Below are 27,832 nucleotides of genomic sequence, written 5' to 3' on the forward strand. Positions count from 1 at the left end.
ATGATGGCAGAATTTAAATTTTTGTTTAAACTATCCCTTAAATCTTTTCTGGCTAGTGCATTTGAACAACACATGACATAATATTTAAGTATAAGGAAAATGGATGGAAAATATGGGGTATTTTGTGGTTGGTTGAACACATTTACTACATAAGCATCTACACTGCATTTGCATTTAATCAAATCTAATTCATCATTTGGGAAAAAAACTGGAAACATTCTTGAAAATATATGTTTTGGTAGAAGTTATTTACTATGACATGATGTAGTATAAATAAAGGGAGGATTTTCAAGGCAGGATTTTTATTTTCGAATTGACTACAGAAAATGAAACCACTTAGATGAACCACTTGCAAAGGCACTTGTTTACTCTTCCACCTGTTTGTTGTTCTTGAGGAATTCACATGATGGCACAGGAAAATGCCTGGCCAAGCAAGCTATAAGTGACCTGTCTTGTGAACAATGTTTGGCTGGCAAGCCTGTGGGAGGTCTATAGTCGACATTTAACCCTAGCTGCAAATACTAATGACAGCAGTTGTTTTCTCAACCCATTACTGTGTCAACTTGAATATCATATGTTGTACTTGAAAAACAGGTGTTCAAATTCCTGTAAAAATTATTAGAGCCTGGAAAAGTTGGCTATTTGTGACTATGTACAGTCGCTGAATCGGGTGAATGTCCGGGCTGCTTAAGTTATTCAGTCAGGAGCAACGTAATTTTAGAGCTGTTCTTGCTTGACTTCTATTTGTGAAGTCAAATGAAAGAGTATTGGCTCGTGCCAGCTTTGAAGCTCAGGTTCGGGCTTTAGTTTGGCTTGGTGTCTGATTAAATCCAGGCTCTGTTGGTCAGGCTGCTGGCTTCAATAAAGCTCTGCCAAACATAAGCTGCTGCTTTCCTCTCTTGATTGTGTGGTTCCAAATGGAGGACAAAGCTGAAAACCAAATTAAAGAATCTGTAATGGACAATGATAATGAACAGTAGTTTAATTATTTCAAGAATGCACTGGGCCCAGTGTAGACTAAAGTTAGACTTTATTAACATGGTGGCCATGGTTTACGCAACAAAGCCCAAAGACTGTGTTGAAAAAAAGGGTTTTGACTAAATTTCAAATAGCCTGAAAAAAAAAAAAAAAATCTGTCAAAATCAATCCATCACAAAATACATAATGTCATTGTCTATAGTAGTTTTCAACGTAGGATCCAGGGACTGCAAAAGCTGTGTAAATGTTTGAAGAAAAGCCACATAAAAAAACTGGGAGAGATAATATTTGGGGGGTCCATAGCATCTACAGTAAACCGCTGAAAGCCCCTGATCTATTGACCTTAATCTGCAATGCGGATCTAAAATCAAGTGTATTCAAGTCTATACTGACAAAGCAGAGTAATATAAAAATAAAATTACAACATCAAGCAGCATAACAAACTTTATTTTTGATTGATTGTGATTGTGCCAGCTCGTATGTAAAGAGTAAGGTCAAAAGGTCCAATTTAAAGTCATAACTTCTAACTTAATATAATTCAACAGTAGTGTAAAGAATAATGAAAAATCATACTCAAGTAAAAGTATCATTACTTGCCCAAAAATGTAGTGCGAGTAAAGTATCTGTAGTAAATATTGCTTAAAGTATGAGTAAAAAGTAGACCTTTCAAAAGTATTCAAGAGTAGTGAGTATTACACAGTGAAAAGTTGATGTGTTTACATGCAGTTTGTGCGCAGGGAAGTGTAAACGTAACATTCTTTAGTGCATTCAGTTATCTTCCTATATTCCTTCCTACTTTCCTTCCTTCGTTTGTTCACTTTTTTCCTTTATTGATGTTTTTTCCTTTGTTTCTCCCTTTATTCGTTTTCATTTGTCCGTTCATTCTTTTGTTTCTTCCTTCATAATAATTTGTTTATTCCTTTGTTTGTTTGTTCCTTCCTTCCTTCCTTCCTTCGTTTGTCAGTCCTTCCTTGAATCCTTCCTTCATTTATTTGGCCGTTCCTTCCTTCATTAGTTTGGTCCTTACTTCCATTCCATGTTCAGCTCTTTCTTTATTTGGCCCTTTCCTCCATTCTTCTTTCATTCCATTTAGTGATTTTTAAGGCTGTTTGGTTATTTCAGTCCTTATAGGGTAAACATGCTTTTTTTTCTCATCATCACATGCAGTATATAAGCAGTCTCTGAGTCATTGTGTGTAAAGATTTTAGACATCTTGGACATTAAGGCTTACAAAATGTTTGGTGCATTTATACTTCGCCCATGTCTTGAGGTTGTTCATTATAATGCAATTCACTTTCTATGTACGATTTGATTGGACAGGAATCAAAGGACTAATTTTTGTACTTTAGCCAAGCACCATAGACAAGAAAGAAATAAAGTAGTGACTGCAGGTTGAAGGAAAATAGTGGAGTCAAAGTACAAATACATTTTAAAAAATGTAATTGAATGAAAGTAAAAGTTCACATTTTTAAAGGACACCAAGGTTACCCCTTTTTTCATATTTATTTTGAATCTTTTGTGTCTCCAGAATGTGTCTGTAAAGTTTCAGCTTAAAATACCCATCAGAATTTTTATTATACTTTTTATAAGATTCTATTTTATAAATTTTTTCACTGGGTGGCGGTTTTACTGTACTGCGCCTTTATGGCTAGTCCTCCCTGCCCCTCCGTTTCTACATGCCTTTCTGTGTGCCTTAATCTCCTCCCTTGGCTGCGTCAGACAACAAACAGATATAAAGGAATCAGATCTCACATAGAATTTGTGAGAAATACTACAATAAGAACTTTACCTATGACTATTTGATGCATTTGACTAAAATGACTAAATGTAAATTTGTTGTGTTAAGTTACAACGGTGAGTCACACACAATGTCGTTACAAAGTTCACGTACACGTACAGCACAGACACGTTATGCACATACACACAGACAGACAGCCCGCGTTTAGCTTTGCACTCTTTTTGCACGCAAATGTGACAGGATACAGGTTAATATCCACTGCTGTATGGAGATCTGTTATGTTAATGTACAAAATAAACCTGACTTAATGTCCACAAACCGGGATTGAAGCGTCTTCTTTCATAATTGTTCTGACACGCGGCTGTGCTGATGAAGTAAAGCTGAAGTAAATTGCTGTAATTCATTACACACGTGCACTGTTTTAAAACATTTTAAACTTGTGAAACTCACTCTTCTTGATCACATTTGATGATGATTGATGATCCTAGCAAACTGAACAGACCTTTTTATTCCCGGATGCTTTGCGCTCGTCTTCTTTTGTTGATATGATTAAACACATGATTACCGGGACATGTTACGCAGCTGTCAATCAATTCGGTGGGCGGGGGGGCCGCCGTCGGTCAAAAAACAGCTTCAATTAGTCCACCGTTTTTATGTTGTTAAATTGAAAAAAAAAAAGGACTGTGTGTTTATATCACCCCAAAATGACCGTCCATACACTATTCCTACACATATTTCTGTCCAGACAGCTTGAAAAGTAGTTTTTTCACCATAGGTGCCCTTTAAAACTACTTAGCAAATTACAATTCCTGAGAAAAACTATTATTTGGAATTAGTTACTTTACACCACTGTATTTCAAATCAATATTAGCAATGCAGTACACTAATTAATTTAATAGCTATATCATAAAATGTGGTATTGAATCTTTTCAACCCAAATCTACCTGTCACATATTAATATTATGTGTAAGTTCTCCGTTTTTGTATTTCATTGTCATGTCAATCTGGAAGTAGTTTACATTCCTTTTCTTGTGATTGTCATTATTTAGTCTGATATTGTCATAACTGTCATTTAATTAATATTGTCATTAAGTAATATTCTATGTAACCTATCAATCCTTACTACTGAATTCAGTTCATTCAGTTGCATCAAGGATCAGTGTTGGGTAAGTTACTTTAAAAAAGTAATAGATTTCAAATTACTGACTACTACTGGAAAATTGTAATCTGATTATATTACAAATTATTTTACTTTGAGGTTACTTTTAAACATATAAAATATACCTATAAAAATACTAAAGAAACTGCAGCTCTTTTAACAATTTAATATTAACTGAAAAACATTGCAATGGGTTGATCACAGCAGCTTGACATATTCAAAAAACTTCACCCAAAACTTAAAACTCTCTTATCATTCACTTGTTCCAATCCTTTTTATCACAAAATAAACCATGAAGAAAACTGTATACTAGTAACCATTGACATACATAGTATGCAAACACATGGGTGTTCTGTGTTTGTCTGAGGTAATTAGTGTACCGAAATGTGTATATTCTTTTCAAATTATAAAACTGATTGGTCAGTTCTTGTCACGTGACTAGCCGTTTTTCTAATGGTGCGCCTGGAAAATGTAATAGTGTGCAATTTATGCTCCGAATAAGTGTGCGCAAACCGCGTGCCTTCATTGGAAATAACATATTTGCATGCGCAAAAGACGCAATATGTGAACAGCCTCATGCAGCTACGCTTCTCTTCACATTCAGAAGATAGCTTCATTCCCGATCCTGCACAAAAATCTAATTTAGCCTGTTTAGGCTAAGTTAGGCTGCCATGTTTTTGGGTGTCTACGGTGGTGACCAGTATTGTCATAGAATGCTTTCTATTCAAGTGCTTAAACAAGTTGCTGGTCGAGTTAAAAGTAGTCAAAAGTTCTTTAGAGACTGGACATAGTTTGCATTTCACAGCAATATTTTTGTTTTTAATGCTTAATGAAGTCAAAGTAATGTCTGTATTTCCATTAAAGAAGCAACTACTCTTATCAGCAACCATTTCAGCTCGCATTCTCCAGCAATTTCTATTATTAAAAACTATATTATTAATGCAAGTAGTGCAATTTTATTGACTTTAGTAACTAATCAAATTACACAAATTTCAAATGTAATTCGCTACATGATTGTATTCCTCAAAAATGTAATTATAATACAGTAACGCATTACACCCAACTCTGTTAGGTATGTTTTTTTTTTTTTAAAGATTAAATTTCAGGGCCCTAAAAATCTCGTATTGATATTGGAAGACATTAAGCAACTTGGATCTGTTTTGATACGACGACCGGATACAACCCATCAGATTTCTGTGGGAAAGAAGGACTTGTTTTGAAAGGAGTCCAGTGGAGTTTCCAAAAATATCAACAGATATTAACCACAAGAGCAACAAGTTAGTCACATACTGTTTTGTCGACCTTAAAAAAATAGCCTTGTAGTATAGATAGGACAAAAGATAACCATTCCTGTGTAAAATAAAAAAAACTGCTTACATTCACATCGTCTCTCAGTATCTTGCACTGTGACCAAGTTCATGTCATAAAAATTCTGCTTACTGAATTGTGTTGTACTTACTGTGGCTTTCAAATCGTCTGATAATTGGCCTGTCCCGAGCGAGCTTCTTAAAGCTTCCACACATTGTTGTTTTTTGGGTTTTTCTGTCTAGTTAGGGAGGTTTTGGTCTTGACTAATCACTGTGGTTGAATGGAGGAGTGTGTGTACCGGAAAAGGACTCATAGTGATACTGCGAGATGTATGATCTCGGACACATGGAAACACGGGAATAGTTTGGGATATGAGTGTTTTTCCACTGAAGGTCTTATCGTTGCATTGAGGAGGCTGATCTCTTATAGATCATTATGAGTCATACAGTAGCCCTTCATTCTTTTCTTTGGCTTTGTCCATTAATGTTGAAGAGCTAAAGTGAGGATGCTGAAGCTTCTATCTTATTTTTCCTTTTGTTCTCTTTTCTCTGCAGCACAACCTGGAGTTTTTATAGATGGACCACTATCAATGCATTCCGGGTAAGAAACTCTTAACTCTGTGTTTAAGGAGTAAAATGAACCACTGAACAACAAACTTGCAACCAAAAAAATAAAAAGGTCTAACATTGTGTTAAAGTTATGTTTGATTAGTAGACTAAAGGATGGTTATAGGTTTTTAAAAAGAAAAAAAAAAACACATAAAAATAGTCCAAATCAATAGCCATGGCTCCTGGGCCTGGTTTTTCAAAAGGTTTAATCCGGATAAAATTGATCTGGATTTAGTAATCCTGTTTTTGCAATCCGTGATCATGTAATCCAGCTTACTTTTTGAGCCAGTTTTTCAAAGCAACATCGGATTGGATCAATCTGATCTTGATAGGAACTTTTCAGGATCACTAAATCTGGATAACCAGTGCTCAAACAAGATAGGACATCACAATGTAGAACTATAGATATGTAAAGAGTAGAATAGCCAGCATGGGGTCAATATAACTTTATTTTTATTTGAAATGAAAACTAAGAAAATTTGATAATTATTAAAATAATAATAAATAATAATAAAAACAAGAAAAACAACACCCCATCCTCTTTAAGCAGTCTGCTCATTTGAGACCTACAACACTGTACATTGAGGATATTTATAATAAGTTTCAAATATAGATGTAAATAAAAAAAAAAGACTTAATGTCAAAAACTCCACAATAAGTTCAGACTTCCTCATCTGATGTGGAGAGACCAGCTTGTCTGAGCATAGCCTTTAGGAGGCGGATCTCATGTCATTGGCCTTGGTTTGCTGCAGTTTGGTTAGAGTCAGTTGTTTCTCTGCCAGACAAAGCTGTGCTTCTGCCCTTTCAGTCTCTTTTTGCAATTGTTGAAAGAGATTTCAAAAATCAGTGATTGCCATTCTTTGCATTTTTTTTTTATTCTGTGTTCATTGCATGCATCACTAATAAATATTCTAAAAAGAAAAATATTTTCCACTGTGATGAATATATATATATATATATATATATATATATATATATATATATATATATATATATATATATATATATATATATATATATATATATATATATATATATATCAGTTAGTGAAAAAATAAAATTGATTCTTTTTGGTCAGTTTTGACAGCTGTTTGGGGGATTATTTTATGAGGCCAAACTCTATTTTGCTGTAGGCCTATACTAAAAGGCTGAATACGTTAAAGCCTATACTCACTATAGCCTGAAGGATGAACAAATAAAATGAAAACCTTATGAATAAATAGTATATCTCACAAGATACTGTATGATCCAAAAATAATAATACTTAATAAATTTTTTAAGTTTTCATTACATTTTGGGCATGAAATCCATGCTAAATCCATCCTTCAGATGGGATCAGTTTAATCCAGGTTTTTTGGATCAAAGTGATCAAGATCCTACAAAAAAAGGTCTGAAAAACCCAAACTAAAGGTTTGATCCGGATCAAAACCAAGATTGGATTACGTGATCTAATCCGTTTTTTCTTTTGAAAAACCCATTTTCAAGATTGAATCCCTTATCCAAAATCCTAGTGGATTACTTTTGAAAAACCGGGCCCAGGTGACACATTGAGGTATTATGAAGAAAAACGATTGGTCCATGTAAGAAATTGAGCATTATTAACAATATTATTAGCTTTAACAATCAAACAGTTCTTGGCACATGTGTGACTGTAGTTTGTTTGTAGTCCAGTCTCTTTTTACGACCTTTTTGAGTGAACTATCCCTTTAGATTACACTATTCTTAAAAAATCATTACTAAGCAACACATAACATAGCACTTTGTAAAAGGTTATGAGACTGTTGTGAACTGAGGCTTTACACAGTGTTTAACAAACTGCATCTGAAAATATTGTTTAAACATCCAAATTATGGTGCAGAGCCTGGGAGAGTTTCATAATTACAACACTGTAATGAGTGAGAATGAAGATTCCCAATAGACGAAACAGACTAAGCAGTTCAATTAGCCAAGGAAAGCTGAAAAACAGGTATTTTCTATATTATATGAAATAGCACTCTATAAACATGGGCGTTAAAGTCTCAAGAGGTTAGATTCAATATTGTACAAACCATTTTATAGAAATATATAACCAGTTTTAGCAGTTTTTAGATATTTTAAATGAAAGAGATCTTAGTGATTTTGCATTTAAATGGATTTAATGCACAAATTCCAGCCAATCAGACTCAAGAATTCACCGACCATGGTATAAACTGAAAGAGCAGCTTGTCTAGCGCTAAGTGAGAGAGAGACTGAGACTCTACATTCCATTACACCCACGTGAACAGCTATCTACCTTCAGACTACTACTGAAAAACACTTCACTAACCCAACCATCCTGCATTCAGACTAATACTGAGAAACAATTCATGAACTCAACCATCCAGACACACACGCTCGGGGCTGTTTGTGTTCAACCACGTTTGTTTTGTTACATTTCCTTTTCTTCTTCTTGGGATGAAAGAGAAAATCCAGCCGATATGTCCTGGCAATTTGGCAATAATTTACAGGGTAAAATTTCCCCGTTGCCTAGAAGTGGTTTTATGAGGGGGAGACAGAATGAGCGGATGACAGGGGGAGAATGGCATTCTATAAATAATTCTCTCTTTATGACAGGTTATAATTTCTATTATGATCGTCTCGACTGCAGTCGTCAATCAGCTTGTCAGTGAATAATAATGTACACGTTGGATCAGAAAGTCTTTTTGTGTCTGCCTCGTGTGACAGTTTGATGAGGAGAAATTATTCTTTAGGTTGTTGCAACGTCTGTGGTTGTACAGTGAGATGTAGCATTATTCTGCTGTTCGGAAAATTTCCAGCCAGTCTGTAAAAATAGTTTTCTCTGCGCATGAGGTTCTGCTGCAGCCAAAATGTAGGGAGAAATCCCAATATAATTACACTCTTTAAAACAACATCATTATAAGCTATGGTTCAGTGCTTCCCTTTATAGGGATTTTGAAAAATGAAGGTGGCTTCAGACTGGTTTTAACTTGCGGTCTCTCTTTCAGTACCACACAATAAGTGATCCATAGAGTGTCCGTGGATGAAATGGTTACAGCTTTCCTCAATGAAAGGCAGGCCACTACTGAGGAGATGGCTTTAGTAAGCAATGCACTGGCTGCTTACTCCTTCATAGCAGGTAAAAACTCTTTTTTTATTTGCTTTTTTTCCCCCAACTTGAGCACATTTATAAATTTTTAATAGTTGAGTTGAATGTTTTAAAATACTAAGCAGCAAAACATGGTGCTGAACATCTATTTGTGTTAATCGCTCAGCGCTTTTGTCTGGTCGCTGTGAGTTGAATGTTCAGCAAGCACAGTGCTCATAAATGTCACTTTTTACTCAACCGTTTAAATCACGGAGGAGAGGGGCAGGGCAAATACCACAACGCATGTCAAAACATCCTTGTTGCAAGTTGTACGATATGAGGAGTAATCACATCAATGGACAAATAGAGGGAAGACAATAATATTGTTGAAAACTTTCTGTTTCAATATTGTAATTTAAAATTTCTATATCAGTATCAAATCATCAGTTGCTTTAAAATGTTACTTTCTGTGAATATTTGGACATACTACTAATTTTGTATTTTGTACTTACTAAATAGTATAGACTAGGCACGTTCAAATGCAGTGATGAGTTGCTACTGACAGACAGAAGATAATACACAGTAGGCTATACGGTAAATGTAGTACTTTTTGATTTCATTCATAAATAGGCTAATATACTTCTTTGCAGTGGTTACTTGTTTAAACTCAACAACCTACTCAAGAGAGTATGAAAATTTCATCCAGCAGTGAAAATAATTTTTAAGACCCGATTTGATGGCCTTTTTTTCAAACTCTCTTTATTTTAATGACTATTATGTTTGTTAAATCTGGCTTTCCATCAGCAGGGGCGCCTCCAAGGGCCACCCTTGTGTAAACTCTGGCCACCCCAATATGATTTTGCTGTGGATATTATTCATTTTAATGTATTTACGTAAACTCACAATATGTCAATACATAAATAAATAGCAGCCACTGTTATTGTGGATTGATTGGTGCCCCTGACGTAGCTGATTTACTGCCCCTCCTCCTCCCCTTCCCCCTTCCCAATCATCATTGACAGCAAACACACACACACCTTCAATAGACAGCAATGGCAATTTAATATTTACCTTAAGGTACATTAATAGAAGAAGCTGTATTAATAATATTATGGCTCAAAAAGGAATATGGATAAATTATATTATTAGGGTCTGTATAGTGAGTGTGCGCGTGTATAATAATGCCTTTTGTTCAGTTTGTTCATTTGTTTGTTTTTATTAATTAATTAATTTGTTTTCATTAATTTTTAGACATGACATATACCGTATACCAGGGGTGGCCAACCCTGTTCCTGGAGAGCCATCGTCCTGCAGATTTCAGTTGCTACCCATATCAAACACACATGAACCAATTAATAAGGACCTGAACACCACGTGATAATTACAGGCAGATGTGTTTGATATGGGTTGCAACTGAAATCTGCAGGACACAAGCTATGTTTCCATCCACTTATTTTATGCGCATTTTGCAAATGCACATAAAAAAACAGTTGATGGAAACGTCATGATGCGCATAAATTTTGAAAATGCGCATAAAAAACTTATGCGCCTAACTGGGTAGGATAAACTTTTTATTTGATAAGAAAAGATGCGCATAAACTGCGATGGAAACACTTTTACCGTACAAACTCCAACATGCGCATTAAAAAAGGTCATGTGATTTTGTTAAAAGAGATCATGTGATGCTTAAAATGATTTGTAAATGGATAAATTGTCAGGCTGAGCACATTATAAAACATCTGAAATGTTGTTTTGGTCATTAAAAAACACCTTACCATTTCAGTATTAATGCTTGTCAGGATTGTCTTCTGAGGCGCATTCATTTAGAAAAGATTGACGCAGCTTCTCCTACTGCAGCAAATGCAGTTTTTACTGTTGATATTTGGCGCCATTTAATCAGGAAGTGACGATTTTGTTCGCTTTGACTCGTTGGATGGAAACGATGCTTCATTCGCACAACTTTTATGCGATAACCCAGTTTTGCGCAAAAAGTTTATTCGCATTTTTGGATGGAAACATAGCTAGTGGCTCTTCAGGATCAGGGTTGGCCACCCCTGCCATATACTGTACAATAAAAGTGTGTGAAAATAACTGAAAAGTTATATATATATATAATATATATATAAAGGGTTTTAAAACTAAATATACAAACCAAATAAAAATCTATGTGTACTTGCTGAATTATTTCAAGGAATAAATTTCAATATTTCAAGAGTAATTAATTAAATGAATTAAAAGCACATTATTTCATTTACCAGAAAAAAATAATAATAATAATAATAACATTACACTGAATTCATTATTTTTTTGTGTGCCACTCTAAGATTTGGTGTGGCCTCTTCTTCTATTAATACCCTGAAATGTATTATTTTCCCAAATGTATAAAAGATAGCACTTTAAAAAACAGGAGAAATTAAGATTTGGGGGATGGGGGGGGGTCGTTCAGTGTACTCAAGATTTACACTGAAGAATTGTATTATTGTGTTTTTGACGCAATTGATACATCCCGACACAACCGATTAGTAACGACTTTGTAATCCGTTACAAATCGTTACACTGTGGCTCAGTGCAAACTTTCACTAACCTTGTGACTGTTCCTGCAGATCAGCCGGAGCGGGCGGCGCTGTATTTCGTGTGTGGAGTGTGTTTGGGACTGGTTCTCACTCTCATCGCGCTAGTGGTGCAGATCTCCTGTCGAACCGACTGCAAAACGCAACAAGCGCCCAAAAAAACGGGAAAGACTGTGGAAAACACAAGTGACACGAGCGACAGCGACTCGGACTGGGACAACACCTCTGACCTGTCAGCTCGCCGCCACCGGCGCTTTGAACGGACGCTCGGTAATGTGTTCACCTCCGCCGAGGAGCTGGAGCGCGCGCAGCGGCTGGAGGAACGCGAGCGGATTATACGCGAGATCTGGATGAACGGACAGCCGGACATGCCGGGCACGCGCAGCCTCAACCGCTATTATTAAAAAAGACTGAAGTTTGGAGAATACGTTTGAAAATGTATTAGATTATGTAATACATTACACTTTTTTTGGGGGGGATACAGTAAGGGACTGAGTGTGAGAGACGTTTGGGATGTTTGGAACAGCTCTTCTGGTGGCGCTGGCACTACTAAAGAAGCGTTCGTGTATTTAAAGGTGCACTCAGTTGATTTTTGGTATCCAACTTTTTCCTACACCCCATGATGCTTGGCGTGAATTATCGGAGTAACTTCCATTAAACTAAAAACAGTGTTTTTCTTAATAAAACTGTTACAATTAGGTGACCTTATTCTCCTCACTGTTCATCCATGATCGACATATAGCATTACAATTACCCTTCACGCAGTTTTCACTGTGTGAATGGTTTGTAGCACAGCCTTATTATTCAAAACAATTTAAAGTTATTATTTAAGCTTCTCAAACATGAAGTGCAACCCGTAATCTGAAACATCACATTCAGAAAAGGTGGATATGGTGTTAGTCCCCTTATATTTAAAGGCTACTTCTGTTTAGTGACTGACACCTGGTGTCAACAGTGTGTAAATGCTATGAGTTCCAGGATACCATGAGAAAAACTGTCAAATTTTGACTTAATTTGAAAAGTATTCAAATAGGGATTTTGCTTTACTTTTCTTAAAACTCTTTAAATAATAGTATTAACGCAGATCAACAGCATAACACTATAACACATACAGGCATAACAAAATTAATAACTGACAGCTGGCAATACATAAAGGTCTGATAAATGATTGATCAGTGACTGAAACTGAACATCATGTGCATTAGCCTTTTATTATTAATTATTGTTAATGCAGCATCTGCAAACTATCTCAGTTTGTGCAACTGAAAAAAAAAAAGAAAATGGTAATTGTAGCTGTTTATTTCACAATTTTGCCTTTATATCTCATAAGTCTGACATTGTAATAGAGTAGTTGTTATTTATTAAGTCATTTCCCACTGTAATATCTCTTTTCTTCTTATAAATGTAGTCTTTAACTAGTAATTGTAAATGTATGTCTCAAAATTCAAACGAATGGCAACAGAATTGCAGTAGAGCAATTATATCTCACAATTCTGTCTTAACAACCAAAAGTGAACTAAAGTTCATATTACACAATTCTGAGAAATAAGTTTGTAAAAACTCATTTATTCAGAGAGAAAAAGATGGGAAAAAAAGTAAATTGTGTAGGCTTCCAATGCAAATACTCCAATGCAAAAAAAAAAAAAAAGATGCCACAGACATGGAACAACTTTACAAATGTACATTTGTCTTGTTAATTGTCAAATGAGACAACTTTTATTATCTTATTATTATTATTTTATTATTTTATAGTCAATGAGTTTAAAGATTTTGTTTTTAATAAAGGATATTTACTGAGTGCACCTTTAATGAAAACTTGTTTTAATGAAGAATTTGTATCCGATGGAGATAAAATAATATCCTTGAGCTCTGAAAATGCTTGACTTGAAATAGTGTATTTTTAATTAGAATGAATTTTGTCTGAATTTACGTTCAGTACCATAAACATTGAACAATAGAATCGCCTAATTTTATCTTCTCATTTAGTTTCCTATTTTCATTTTTTGTTTTATTTAAGCAAAATGTCTCTGTTACAAACACTTTTATTATATAAATGCTTTGTCCTGGAGCTCAGGGTTTTCATGACCTCGGTGAAGGATTTTTTTCCCCCATTTGTAAGATAGTGGACAAAATAATGGTGCGTGCCTTTATTTTAATAAAACAACAACAAATTACACTGTAAAAATGGAAAGTTATAAAAAGGATTATCAACAGACACCAACTTTTCATGTTTACCTGCATTAAGCCCAGTTCAATCAAGTATTAATTATGCATGGATGACAATCACCTCTGTATTGTATTTTTCACAGATAGTATGAATTATGGTGCTATAGATAAAATCCATCCAGTTTTGGATCAGAAATACATCCCTGTCCTCTTTCCCTCCTTGGTGTTGAGAAAATGTGTATTTTTATAATTTAATAAATGACTCACGTTTCTAATTCTACAGTCATTCAAATGTTTTAAAAATGTTAATTTCATAGAAATATATATGGATGTATTAGGATTTGAAATTCTGGTTGTGTTTTAACATGGTTGTTTTGAATGCATCTGAGGAGAACTAACGTGCCAAATTAAGTTTGTCTGTGGAGGCACTACATCTTTCAATAAAATAAAAACTCAAGCTATTTTTTAAACTCCTTAACATTCTGAATGTTTCTTTGCCCAAACTCGTATTACAATGCATTTCTTCCCTCTACTTGTCTGATAAAAACAGCCTTATAATTGTTTGATTTTAAAACCGGTCCCTTTCAGCACATGCAATAGATGGACAGAAAGAATAACATTTAGAATTTAATTAGTTTAGTTTACTACTATCATAAAAATACTGGAATGAATGACATCATTTATTGTTGTAAAACCATGATTTATATCAGTACTATAGTGGAAAAATGCCATAAAGTGCGTAGTAGAATAATTATAAGTTTAAACAGCACTTTTATTTATTCCATTTATTTATTTTGATGCTAAATTATAGGTATTTTCCAAATCCCCCTACACATATATTGTTAATGAAATAATCAGACACAAAATGATAAAATATTATAGAAAAGTAATAATAATATACTGTAAAATGCATTTTTCACCATAAATATATATATATTTTTTGTATATAATAATGAAATAATAATATTAGGGGGTATGCAGTCAAAGTGGGTTGTAACAATAGTAAAAAAGCACAATCTTAAGTAAACTTGTTCATATGAAAAAAAATCAGGAACAAATGCCTAAATATTTTGTATTTTCTCCACATGTTTAACATACAAAGATTATTCTAAATTATAGTGTGTTCTCTTTACACATATATTGTTGATTAAATAAAAGAGACAAAATTATACATTAGATACAAACAAAGACACATATACAGGTATACAAACATACACACTTTGAAATAAAATAATAGCTACATTTCTTAAATTAAATATAACTAAAACAGATAAGGGTTCAGAGTGCTGAAAATATTTCTGAATTAGCATGTTAATATTATATTAGTACAAATGAAAGCATACTAGGAAGTTCAGAAATCCAAATATTTTGAATATGAATTTTTTCAGAAGATTTGTAGAATTTAGGGTGAGACGCTGCAGGCAAAAATGCAGGTCAGTTTTGAGATTTTGGAATTTTTGGCTTTTTCTGAAGTGTTTTTTTAGTGTAATGTACAAAAAAAGAAACAAACAAACAAGATTTCAATTGCCATTCAGATTTTTCAAGGCAGTTTTCCCAAACAAATTAATTCTCCTGCACAGTACCATCAATTTCCACTTCAGCACCAAACTGCAGTAGATGCCCTTCCAGCCACAACCCGGTACTGAGAAATACTCATAGACAATCATTCATGCACACGCACACACACACACACACACACACACACAAACACAACCACAAACACACACACTATGGTCAATTTAGTTCATCCAATTCACCTACCACATGTCTTTGGATTATGAGGTAAACCGGAGCAGCCGGAGGAAACCCACGTGAACACGGGGAGAACATACAAACTCCTCACAGAAATGCCAACAGGACCAGCCAGGACTTGAACCAGTGACCTTCCTACCAAATTTGATTCTAATGTGTCAAAAAAAGTTAAATAAGCTAGAATTTGAACTTGACTTTATCCAATGTTTTTAAACCCTTATTTACCTGCAGTGCCTCGCCTTAAAAAAATAAGATTTATGTTTACATAAATAATGTTTAAAAAGTTAATTATTTATTATTACATGTTATTTAAAAAGTGAACTATAAAATTAGCTTTTATCCACAGATTATCCATAAATAACAATTATTTTTTTTTAAATATAGTCTGTTCCCTCAACATACAGTATATATTAATAAAACAAGCAAATGACATAAAATATATATAAAACATACATATAAAATCATATAAAGAAAAAAGATCAGGCACTAAAATACATCAGCTTATGTAAACACACACACACACTAAACGTAAACCCCTTTTGATTCACTGAGCTTATAGCTAAAACTACCAAACAACAAATAACTACTGTAGCAGCTTAAAGTGGTTGTAACATGCTAACAACACCATCTTCATCCCAGATAAAACCTTGTTTACCATGTCCTCATTCCAGTTGTTACGATCAAAACTGCACCTGTCTTCTAACCCCTCCGAGTCGATCACCTACAGTCTGCATTGTTTTAAAATCTGCTATCGGAGTGGAGGTATAACACGGATTCCTATTCAACAGCTGTTTGCCAATCAAATGCACTTCATCTCCATTCACAATAGGACTGATGGCGGCCATTTTGTCTTTTTCTAATATAGAATCACTGACGCTATAAGACTGAGCTTCTGCACTGAAGTAAACAGTACTGCTGCAGTCCACGGGGCAACTATTATACTCTATTTTCTCTAAAGACACCTGTTTCACTTCAGCTGCAGAGGTGCTTTCAATCTGGTAGTTTTCAGACGCTTTACCTGCTTCAACTGATGAACGTTTACATCCGCTTTCTCCCAAATCTTCATCCTTGGCATCATTTTTGCCCAGTATGACTGAAAGCCCTCTGTTTCCATACATGCTGTTGATTTTGTCATGGTTTCCAGTTTTGAGAGCTAGCTTTATTAGCATGTGATGATGGTGCCCGTCGCCCTCTAGAGGATGAAGATGCTGAGCAGGAGGAAAACCGGTCAGTGAGAAGGTGCCGTGTTTGTGCGTGGAGGATTCCAGCGTTGTGTCTTTGCAGTCTGTGTCGGTTTTGTCGATGGTTGTCAGGCTCATTTGGAGTCTCAGGCTTTGGAGGATCTCAGTGGATTTCGGATGGAGAAATCGGTAGTAAAGAATGAGAAAAATGACACCTGGTAAAATAGAGGACCGTAAGTCATAATGTTACTGCGACATAACAACGGTGTTTTACGTTTGCTATATTTGTTGTAAGAAAATTATGCTACCAGGGATGTAACAATTCACTGAGAGCAAGTTGAAAAAAATCGATTCAAATATGTGACTATTCAAACCAATACAAATGTACAAACCGGCACACGGTGCATCAGTGTTTTCATAGCGAAAGCATGAAGATCTTTTTCAGAATGAAAGAGAAAGCCATTCTGTTACAGAACTAGGTATTAGATTGATCCTTTTTACCCTCTCCTTTTTAAACTAGTTTATGCATCTTTTAGTAATTTGCTTATTTCTATTTTATAATCAGTATTTTATACCAGTGGCCAGTCCCATGGAGCAGAGGGCCTATTGACCACCTCTGTACACACTGCTTTCTAGTTTAGTAAAAGCTTTCCTCTCCACACCAGCTCTCTCAGTCCCCAGTAAACAAGTTTTTTCATCAGCAAGGGACATTGTAAATGTGCAATAATCTCAGTTTATACCAGAAAACATAGATTTAGACTGTAGAATTATCTCAAAAAAAAAAAAAATCAATTTAAAATGTTTCATTAAATAAGCCCCTAAAGACTACAATATGAAAAGCAACTTTACAAGACTTTTTGCTCACGCTTTTAAAATAAATTGCATTTAAATATAAATATTTGTTAGGCACTTCAATTTAAAGCAACTTACAAATGAATAACTTGAATCAAAGCAACAATATAACAGGCAAAAAAAATAATTAGTATATATATATAAAAAAAAAAAAAATATATATATATATATATATATATATATATATATATATATATATATATATATATATATATATATATATATATATATATATATTTTTTTTTTTTTGTTAACCTACTGTCTTAATGTTTTAGGGAAGGTTCATTCCCATTGCCATAGTTTATTTTTTTTAAATAGTATCTTAAAATAATTGTGTAAGTGTATTTATGTTTTGCTTTTGTGTGTGAGCCTGTCTAAAAAAAATCTACCCCCTGTCGGGATAGACAATAAAAAATTTTTAATTGAACTGGATTATTCTTATTATTATGTGTTATCATGTGATAACCATGAATGAAATTTTTGTATTTCGGTGCATCTGCATTGTTTACCGATTAAAAAGCTGCATGAGACAGTCAGAGGAACACTCATGCTGTCCCATGAAGGCCCGCTGAAAGAGTCTGACGCCAGGAGCAGAAGAAAAGTGTTCTCCAGCAGCATTAACTACAACACAGAGAAGTAGATGAGTGAGCTTTCTATTCAACAGAAAAAACTACACAAAGATGTTAACTATTGGTAGTGAGAGAAGACGCATTATATATAAAATAAAAAATAAAATAAATTCAAAAACTTTTGCTCCTTTTAAAGAAAAACTCACTTAATTGTGGCATATTATTTATGAAAACAAGAAAATATTTTCTACTTGTCTAGAAAATGCTTCTTGATTAAAGAAGTTTTACATATCTAAACTAGAAACAAGACAAAAACTCTGAATTAAGCAGTTTTTGTAGTGTAAAACTACAAAACTATTCCAAACTAGATATGGGATGGGGGGTGCTTAGAAGATTTAAGAGTTCTACAGTTCTCATGTTTTTGTTGTTGCTGCATACTGTATTTAATGTCATCTTTTTGTTGATAGGGCTTCTATTTTCTTCTATTTTCATACATTTACAGTATAAGTTTGTATATTATCTGAAAATACACAATAAGAATATTCTGATAAAAAAATCTCAATAGTATTTGTATTAAATTTATATTTATTGAATCAAATCAGGTGGTTCATTCTGCTGTGGTGACCCCTGATAGATCAGAGACTGAGCCAAAGAAAAATTAATGAATTAATAATTGAATGAATTGAATTGATTTAAGAACTGAACTGAATCAAACTGAGAGCTTGTGAATCAGAATTGAAGAGAAGAGAATGACTATTGAAATATAAAAAAACACCTAAAAATGAAAACCAATGCATACAAATAAAACAACTTGATATATTACTGTACATAATTACTATAATAGTGCATAAATAATCCTAAAATACAACAGCAGTGCAGCAGAATCTTACCAGATAGAACCCAGTCATGCGGTACCGCGATGGACCATCTTTAACATTAACAAAGAGGAAAATGTACAAAGCCCCTAAGATGAAGTTGAAGAGACGCCAGGAGCCACGGTTGATGCAGATGTCTGTCTGCTGGGACACTTGCCAGAACATCATAATGAGCCAGTGGAAACCTAAGCAGAGGATTGAAGAGGCATTCACAAAGCAGACCTTTATTAACACTGCAGGTGAATATGGTAATACAGTGAACTGATAGTTTTCACCATACTAAAATGTCATGTTTAAATTGGTTTATGTTTTAATGCAGCATAAATAAACGGCAGCATTGGCTATACCCATGGCAATACTGCTAATACAAATGTATACCTAATTTACAATCATAAGTTTCTATATAAACGTACACTATACAAAACAAACAGATAACAAATACTGATAAAAGATCATATCTTTCAGTGATAAATATTCTAAAATTCTTACACCAGACAAGTTTTTAATAATTTAACTTAAAACACGTTCACATTTTATTGTTATTTTTATCGTTTAGATTTTTTTCCCTCTAATATCGTTTAAAAATAGTCAACATCTTCTCAGCATGTTTAAATAAGCAAATATTTTATTAAATATTAGCCAATTTGCATCAAATTCTAGCACAAAATATGATCTTAAATTTGCTTTCTCAGTACTGGGTGGCAGCTGGAAGCGCATCCTTTGCATAAAACATATGCCGGAACAGTTTGCGGTTCATTCCGATGTGGTGACCTCTAATAAATAAGGGACTAATTCAAAGGGAAATTAATAAATATTAAATTTAAATTTGCACACTTCACACAAAAAAACAATTAAAGACAACATTATTAGTCCTCCCGTGAAAGTTTTATTCTTTCTCAAATATTTCCCAAGTCCTGTTTAACGGAGCAAGGAAATTTTCACAGTATTACCTATTATATTTTTCTTTAAGTTTTATTTAGTAATGTTTATCTACATTTGCTTGTGTAACTACCTGCAGTGTCCCGCCTTAAATAAACACTCCACTTTGAACACATCATTTTTCAAGTCCCCTAGAATTGAGCTTTTGAGTTTTACCATTCATTTTTTATTTTTAATAATTATTTTCTCTGTATTTCAACTTTAATGTACAAAAAAGGAGATTACAGACAGGAAAGTTAGGGGAGCAGAGGGAATGGAAGGTTCAGCAAAGGACCTTGAGCCGGGAAAAGAATTTGGGTTGCCATGAGCACATTGGTGCTATGTGTCGATGCACTAACAAGTTTTACCAATTTTTAATCAATTCAGCCGATCTCCGGGTCTGGAGGGAGCACTTTTAGCTTAGCTTATCATAATACATTGAATCAGATTAGACCATTAGCATCTTGCTCAAAAAAATTCCGAGTTCAGATGATTTCCTATTAAAAGCCCGAGTGTTCTGTAGTTACACTGAGCCCTAAGATTAATGAAACATAAAAAGTTGTTATTTTCTAGGCCATTAGGGTAAATGCCAAGCTAATGTAGTTCCCATACTGATAAACTTCTGGTGACCTGTTATTGTAAGTTTTTTTTTCCATTTTATACGATCCTTTAAAGCATTGATGATGTAATGTAATTAAAATACAATAAGTTAAACAGACTTTGGCATTCATTTAGCTGCTGAAGCGTAAAACGAGACAAAAAGCCATCTACTCGCACGTTCCCGTCAGAATCGACAGGCTAGCGTAGAAGCGCCATTGAATATACTGGGGTAAAATAAATGCTCATATTAAAAAGACATGGCGGGGGGAACATGTAATTTAATGCGGTGCTTCTTGTACAATCTGAGACCCACTTTATATCAGATATCACTCAGCCAGTGAAGATCGCTGATTTTTAAAGAAAACATACCTTTAACAATTTTGCAATAACATACTGTTCACCGGAAGCCCTTAACACAAGTTACTGGCAAATTAAAAGTCCTATTAGCATACTTGGGCATATACCCTATATGTCTGGGAACTATACTCTTATTCTGGCGTAATAGTCAAGAAACTTTGCTGCCTACTACAGACACAATGATACTACACCTAATAATAATAATAATAATTCCATTGTGCCTGCTGCAGCCACATTTTTTGGGTGAGATGCTAATGGCTAAGTTAAAAGTCCCCCTGCCAGACCCAGATTGGCTGAATGGATTAAAAAATGGTTTAACACAACTGTGTGAAAAATCAAGGGGTTCCTTTATGTAATCGGTGTACAATGGTAAACCACTAAAAAGGCTATATGCAAACATATGATACGAAAGCTCACCTAGGACTCCACAAGTCCACCAGTGAAAGGTGCTGCAGAACAGCATGAGGCTGGTCACTCTGGCACTCAGCATGCCTGCTCTCCATATGAACTGGCACAGCAGTGCGGCAGGGGTCATGTGCAGATGAGCGGGACGCAGCAGAAAACATGAGCGGCTGTACAGGACCACAAACCACGACACATTCAGCAGGCTCAGCCCGATGCATACGACCACTGTGGAGAGAGAAAATCAGGGAATAAACAGCTTCCTGTGACTGTGTGAAACTGATTTAATTGTACTGTACATCTGAGTGAAACCGCTGTTTTGATCAAATGTAGGGCTGAGCTTGGTTTTGTTCACCAGTAATTGATTTGATCATTGCTGTTGCTTGTATTGTGATTCCATCTTAGTGACAAGTTGCCCCACCCACATCACCAGAGAACAGATAAACAAAAGATATTTTGATGAAAGATTATGGGTTAAATGTACCAACAACTTGTGTCAATGTGTAAATCATCTTTTGAGTTAAAAAAAAAACTGTCAGAATTTACTTTTGACATTGTAAAATAAACAAATTGTAGTAAAAAGGCACTTCTTTTTTTGCAGATTTTTGCATATGCATTTGTAAGAGTTGAATTTATAGAAAAAAGAGTCTTTAAATTAATTAAGCATGATTTATTCCAAAACGCAAAACATAAAGTTTTTTGTATTAAAAACCAAATTAACAGATTCCATTATTAAATCTTGCTTCTTATAATATTTGTGCATATTAATATTTATTTATATATTTGATTACATTTTTATTATTCATTTTAAATTAATTGAGAATCATTTATTTAATTAATTTTAAATATATTTTGTATTTATTAATTATATCTATACTTGTTTACTCCCTTCTAATTTACATTTATTTTAATACTTTTTCCATTTGCTTGTTTTTGTATACTTATTTTCTTATGAACTTTAATCTATCTTGATCATGCATTCTGATTTAAATTATTAATCAAAGGTTTTTATTATTATTTTTAATGCATTTTCTCCAATGATTTCCATGAACTCCCCTGCAGACCTGTTCGGGTTAATTTACTGCTATTAGCACCATTAATTAATGCAGAAAGAAAACCATTGTCTTGACACATTTCACGACACAACAGTGGTAATATTCGTAAGAGTAAGAACACAGAAAACAGATAGCATGAGGCAAAAAAAAGAGAATCTTCTTCATTTCTCTTCATTTATTTGTCATGCCAGAACAAGACTGTATCCCAACTTGATAATCTGCTCCTGGCAGATTATGGTAATTAGCAGCTTTATCTGTTTATTTGCATTTTCACTTTGTCAGTAGGTCATCTTTACACTCCCATCTGTGATTTTAAGAGATTGCTCTCATGCTTATTTGTCCTATTTACTCAATTTTGGCCCTATAAGATAACATTCATTTCTGAAAAATAAATAAATAAATAAAAAAGATCAGTATACAGTTGAAGTCAGAAGTTATTAGAAGGTGTTAGCCCAACTGTTAATTTTTTTCCCAAATTTCTGTTCAACAAAGAGAAGATTTTTTTCAACACATTCTGAACATAATAGTTTTATTAACTCATTTCTAATAACTGATTTATTTTATCTGTCATGATGACAGTAAATAATATTTGACTAGATATTTTTCAAGACACTTTTATACAGCTTAAATTGGCATTTAAAGGCTTAACTAGGTTAATTGGGTTAACTAGGCAGGATAGGCAAGTTATTGTAAAACGATGGTTTCTTCTGAAAAAAAAAAAAATCCAAAGGGGTTTAATAATTCTGTTTTTAGTTGTTTGTGTATGTATGTGTGTGTGTGTGTGTGTGTGTGTGTGTGTGTGTGTGTGTGTGTGTGTGTGTTTGTGTGTGTGTCTATATATATATATACATACATATATATATATATATATATATATATATATATATATATATATATATATATATATATATATATATATATACAGTTGAAGTCAGAATTATTAGCCCCCTTCGATTTTTTTTCTTCTTTTTTTTTAAATATTTTCCAAATGATGTTTAACAGAGCAAGGACATTTTCACAGTATGTCTGATAATATTTTTTCTTCTGGAGAAAGTCTTATTTGTTTTATTTCGGCTAGAATAAAAGCAGTTTTGAATTTTTTATGAATCATTTTAGAGACAAAATTACTAGCCCCTTTAAGCTACATTTTTTTCGATAATCTACAGAACAAACCACTGTTATACAATAACTTGCCTAATTCCCATAACCTGCCTAGTAAACTTAATTAACCAAATTAAGCCTTTAAATGTCACTTTAAGCTGTATAGAAGTGTCTTGAAAAATATCTAGTAAAAATTTTATTAACAGTCATCATGGTAAAGATAAAATAAATCAGTTATTAGAAATGAGTTATTAAAATTATTATGTTTAGAAATTTGTTGAAAAAAATCTTCTCTCCATTAAACAGAAATTGGGAAAAAAATGTACAAGCGTCTAATAATTTAGGGGGCTAATAATTCTGACTTCAACTGTATATGTGTATATGTATGTATATATATATATATATATATATATATATATATATATATATATATATATATATATATATATATATATATATATATATATATATATATATATGTAGAATATTTCAATTAAATATTGCCATTTTTGTCTTTTTATATGAAAAAATGTGATTTTATGGTGACTTTACTATAAAAACATTTATCTAAGCATTTCCTGTATATTGCACACTCACTCATTCGGCCATAAACACTAAATATTTTACTGCTTCAACAGAAAACTCTTGTACCTGGTGACAGAAAGCCGGGGTGAAGGGTGAATAAACTGTAGGTCTGCAGTAAACTCTGAGGTAGACTGAGAGTCAGGGCTTCAATCAAACAGAGAACAGAAACATCTGCTTGCTGTATCAGTACTGCACCAAACTGAACCTGCTCAGCCTGGGACTTCATGCAGCTCCACAATCTAAAAACATAAAACACACACACACACACAAACACACATATCTCAGAAATTATTAACAGACTGTTGTATGATCAAAAAGGTAGGGCAAATCCAATGAAACCTGTCAGGAATACTTGCACAACAAAGTACACCTCTGTGCAGAAATATATGGATATATTTATATATATATAAAATATTTGTTTGTTTTGAAAGATTTCTTATTCACCAAAGCTTATTTCATTTCATAAAAAAGCAGAAAAAATGAAATATTGTGACTATTTATTTTATTTTATTAGTAATAATGTACTTGCTATTTATTTTTGTCTGTGTTCTTATATTTATATAAAGTATTATTTATTTCGGTAATGGTAAAGTAGAATTTCCTGCATCAAGTCTACAATGTCACATAAATCTTTAGAAATCATACTTATATGTTAACTTGATGTAAAAGAAGAATAAAATATTTTCTAACAAAAAGAAGTACATAACAAAAATGTTTAATCCAATTATTAAATAATAATAATAATAATAATAATAAATATGTAGTAATAAAACGATATTGGCGGCGTTTGTTTTATTTCTGAAAAGATTTTATGAATTAAACCCTAAAAACATACTATAGGAATGAATACATAATTAATTAATTAGAACTGTACCTGAGTTTTAAAAATGAAAAGAAATTGCATGCGCACACACACACATGCACGCACACACACACACACACACACACACACACACACACACACACACACACACAATAAGAAATATTTAAAAACTTTGGATTTCTACATTTTTTTAATAAAAAATTAACTTTAACTCTTTTTTTTTTTTTTTTTTTTAAAGGTCTAACTGATAATGTAACCGTTTTTTGTCTTTATTTTGCAGGGAAAAATCATGTTTTAATTAAATATTAAATATTTTATTTTATTTAAGCACACTTGAATTCAAATCTCTATATAGTGTTTTTGACCTGTGGTAGACGCCCAGATGCAGACAGTGCAGCAGGATGACTGAAGGCTTGGGTCTTTCTTCATCAGTGATGTACCACTTCAGACTGAGCATCTGAACAGCAGAGATGGGCAAACACAGAGCCGCAGTCAGCCACGCCAGCAGCTCCTGACCCGTAATGAGGTAGTGTGTGAAGCACAGCACCACTGACGAACAAAACCCATTTACAGTTAGATTTGAGACAATGCTGTAGTGCAAGTTTGTTTAGAGATTCAAAAAGTTACTTTTTATTGCTGTTTTGTGGAGAAAGAGTCTAGCTGATATCTTTTTTGCCAACACTCGAATAACAGTCTATTCTCTGGGTTATCTTCTGATCCTATAAAGGTCACTTTATAAAGAATTTTCTATACTATCTTTCATATGCACCTAGTGTATACAATGATGGATGGATTTAAAGTCAATTTCTAGTCATTATCGTTGTCTTTTCTATTGTCTATTCTATCTTTTTTTTAATGCTTAGTATTTTTGTCTCTATCACTTCAGGGTTAGGGAAATCCCATAATTACAACGTTTTCCCAGTACTGGGTTGGAGCTGGATGGGTATCCGCTGTGTAAAACATATGCTGGATAAGTTGGCAGTTCATTTCACTGTAGTCCCCTGATTAATATGGGACTAGGCTGAAGGCAAATGAATGAATAAACAAACATTTTCTAACTGCCATGAGTCTCTAATCTATAAACATGTATTTTCAATTCTGTAATTTTTATTTTTAATAATCTTTAATTTAGTACCAGCACACTTCTAGCGATTCCCAATTAGGTTTTTCTTTATATGCATTTTTTATTAAAAACACTTTGATTTTTAATTTTATTTTCTCTTTAAGAAGTTATTAAGTTTGTAACTATCTATCTAGGGCATCACATTGGCGCAGTGGGTTGCACACAGCAAGAAGGTCGCTAGTTTGAGCCTCAGCTGGGCCATTTGGCATTTTTGTGTAGATTTTGCATGTTCTCCCCATGTTCGTGTGGGTTTTCCTCCAGGTGTTCCAAAGACATGCGGTATAGGTGAATTGGGTAAGCAAAATTGACCGTAGTGTATGTTTGTGAATAAGTGTGTATGGATGCTTCCCAGTGGTGGGTTGCAGCTGTAAGGGCATCCGTTGTGTAATGCATATGCTGGATTAGTTGACGGTTCATTCCGCTGTGGCGACCCTTAGATTAATAAAGGGAATAAGCCGAAAAGAGAATATATGAGTGAATGTCCCTTTAGATATCTATCTATCTATCTATCTATCTATCTATCTATCTATCTATCTATCTATCTATCTATCTATCTATCTATCTATCTATCTATCGTCTACTGGCATTACTATATTATTTACATATTTTGTTATTTGTCTGTTGTTAAATGTAATTACAACAACCACGCAATAATTAAAGACACCTATTCGAATGCACAAACTTATGGTCTGTTTTAAACATGGTAATTATGCCAGTATTTATGAAAGTTATGAGTTTTGTTCATCATCTCCCTCTTTCTTCTCGTGTGTGTCTAATGTAAAGCATCTGTGTGACAGAACACGCCTCCTGCAGCTCTCCATTCATGAAAAAGGCGCTCAAAAGCACACCATAACGTGCAACAAATCTAAACTTATATTCTCATAATGAAACCGAACATGCCAAAAACCACCACAAAACTGCCAAATGTGTTTAGTAAGCACAAACAGTGCTTTGAAAGTAGGAATGAATCAACGGAAAATAACTTACGTGCTGCTTTTTCCAATAAAACAATGAGTCCTGAAAATGAGTAGAGACATACGTGACTCCATGTGATTTCACTTCCCTTTCGATTCTGCATCGTTGTACAATTCTGCCGTTTTTTTAAACTTTTTTTGTGGTATTTGTTCGCCTGTGAGAGGACAGCGAGCTTCTGTGCTAAGCGTGCTTTGTGTTTCTGTGAACAGTTTTTGGAGGCTGCCGCTCAATATGTGACGTCACAGCCCAAGCAAAATATGAAATATTCGAACAGCTTGATGAAGGCCAGCAAATGTGTCCTTGTACACAGACTACATTCTGCTATACTTGTACATTTTATGTTCAGTAAATAATCATGTTTGTTTGTTTTTTTTCTTTGTTTTGGAGATATACCTTATTAATTTTTTGTCAGCTTTCTTGTGCTGAGACCATGCCCTGCTTGTATCTTTTACATTATTACATGACAGGAAGAAATTTATTTATTCATTCATTTTCTTCGGCTTAGCCCTACGCAATTCCAGCCATGGGGCCGAAAAGTTCTGAAAGTATGCCTTTTGAACTTTAATTTATTTTTATTGAGGTTGGGGAATACATTTGCACAGCAGATATATTAAACATTCAAATAAAAAAAAATTTTAGACACTCATCATACAAAATATGATTAAAAATGATTCATTCATTAATTTTGTTTTTGGCTTAGTCCATATATTTATCTGGGGTCGCCACAGCGGAATGAATCACCATAAAATTGTTATAAATAATTTATAGGTATAATTTATACTTCTAGGTATTTATTTTGAGGGCCTCTAATTCTAAGATTAGTTAGATTCTAAATTTAAATCTAATTTCTAAAACTAAGTTCATCGAAGTCCTAAATAATACTTTTAATTTTATTCTCAGTAATAAGTATTATATAAGTAATATGTATTATATATGTAAGCACATGTTATTTTTACAATCCTTTATCAGTTCCTTTTCCTTTGATCAATTTCTTTGTAAATTTGTGTAACTTGCTGCTCTCTCACTCCACCATCTCTCTCTATATATGCAATATATATATATATATATATATA

The 27,832-nt window shown here is 33.6% G+C and overlaps 2 protein-coding genes and 1 long non-coding RNA gene across 5 annotated transcripts in view; 1 reads left to right on the forward strand and 2 right to left on the reverse strand.

Annotated features, from left to right (window-relative positions):
- LOC141378616 (uncharacterized) overlaps positions 1-11,682 on the reverse strand; it is a 33,535-nt gene extending 21,853 nt beyond the window's left edge. For 2 of the 3 annotated variants that reach the window (XR_015513591.1, XR_015513589.1), the window contains exon 1: positions 11,440-11,682. This is a non-coding gene — a long non-coding RNA (uncharacterized LOC141378616). Of the gene's footprint in view, positions 1-285; positions 931-11,439 lie in introns of those variants that run through there. The other variant, XR_015513590.1, reaches the window with a different exon arrangement.
- Positions 1-14,069, forward strand: part of eva1ab (eva-1 homolog A, regulator of programmed cell death b) — a 36,795-nt gene extending 22,726 nt beyond the window's left edge. The window contains 3 exon segments of the mRNA NM_001076587.3: positions 5,738-5,783; positions 8,776-8,906; positions 11,459-14,069. Of these exon segments, the coding sequence (NP_001070055.2) occupies positions 8,816-8,906; positions 11,459-11,829 (462 nt within the window). The 5' untranslated portion in view covers positions 5,738-5,783; positions 8,776-8,815 and the 3' untranslated portion in view covers positions 11,830-14,069.
- A 281-nt stretch (positions 14,070-14,350) lies between these two features.
- Positions 14,351-26,976, reverse strand: xkr5b (XK related 5b). The gene is given in 7 exon segments (NM_001365886.1): positions 14,351-16,739; positions 17,886-17,997; positions 18,836-19,005; positions 21,113-21,325; positions 23,905-24,077; positions 25,027-25,210; positions 26,772-26,976. Coding segments are annotated over 7 exon segments (1,659 nt in total). The 5' UTR covers positions 26,863-26,976; the 3' UTR covers positions 14,351-16,023.
- Positions 26,977-27,832: the final 856 nt, after the last annotated feature.

The sequence above is a fragment of the Danio rerio genome, chromosome 17, assembly GCF_052040795.2.
Source record: "Danio rerio strain M-AB ecotype USA chromosome 17, GRCz13ab, whole genome shotgun sequence".
NCBI classification, from domain to species: domain Eukaryota; kingdom Metazoa; phylum Chordata; class Actinopteri; order Cypriniformes; family Danionidae; genus Danio; species Danio rerio.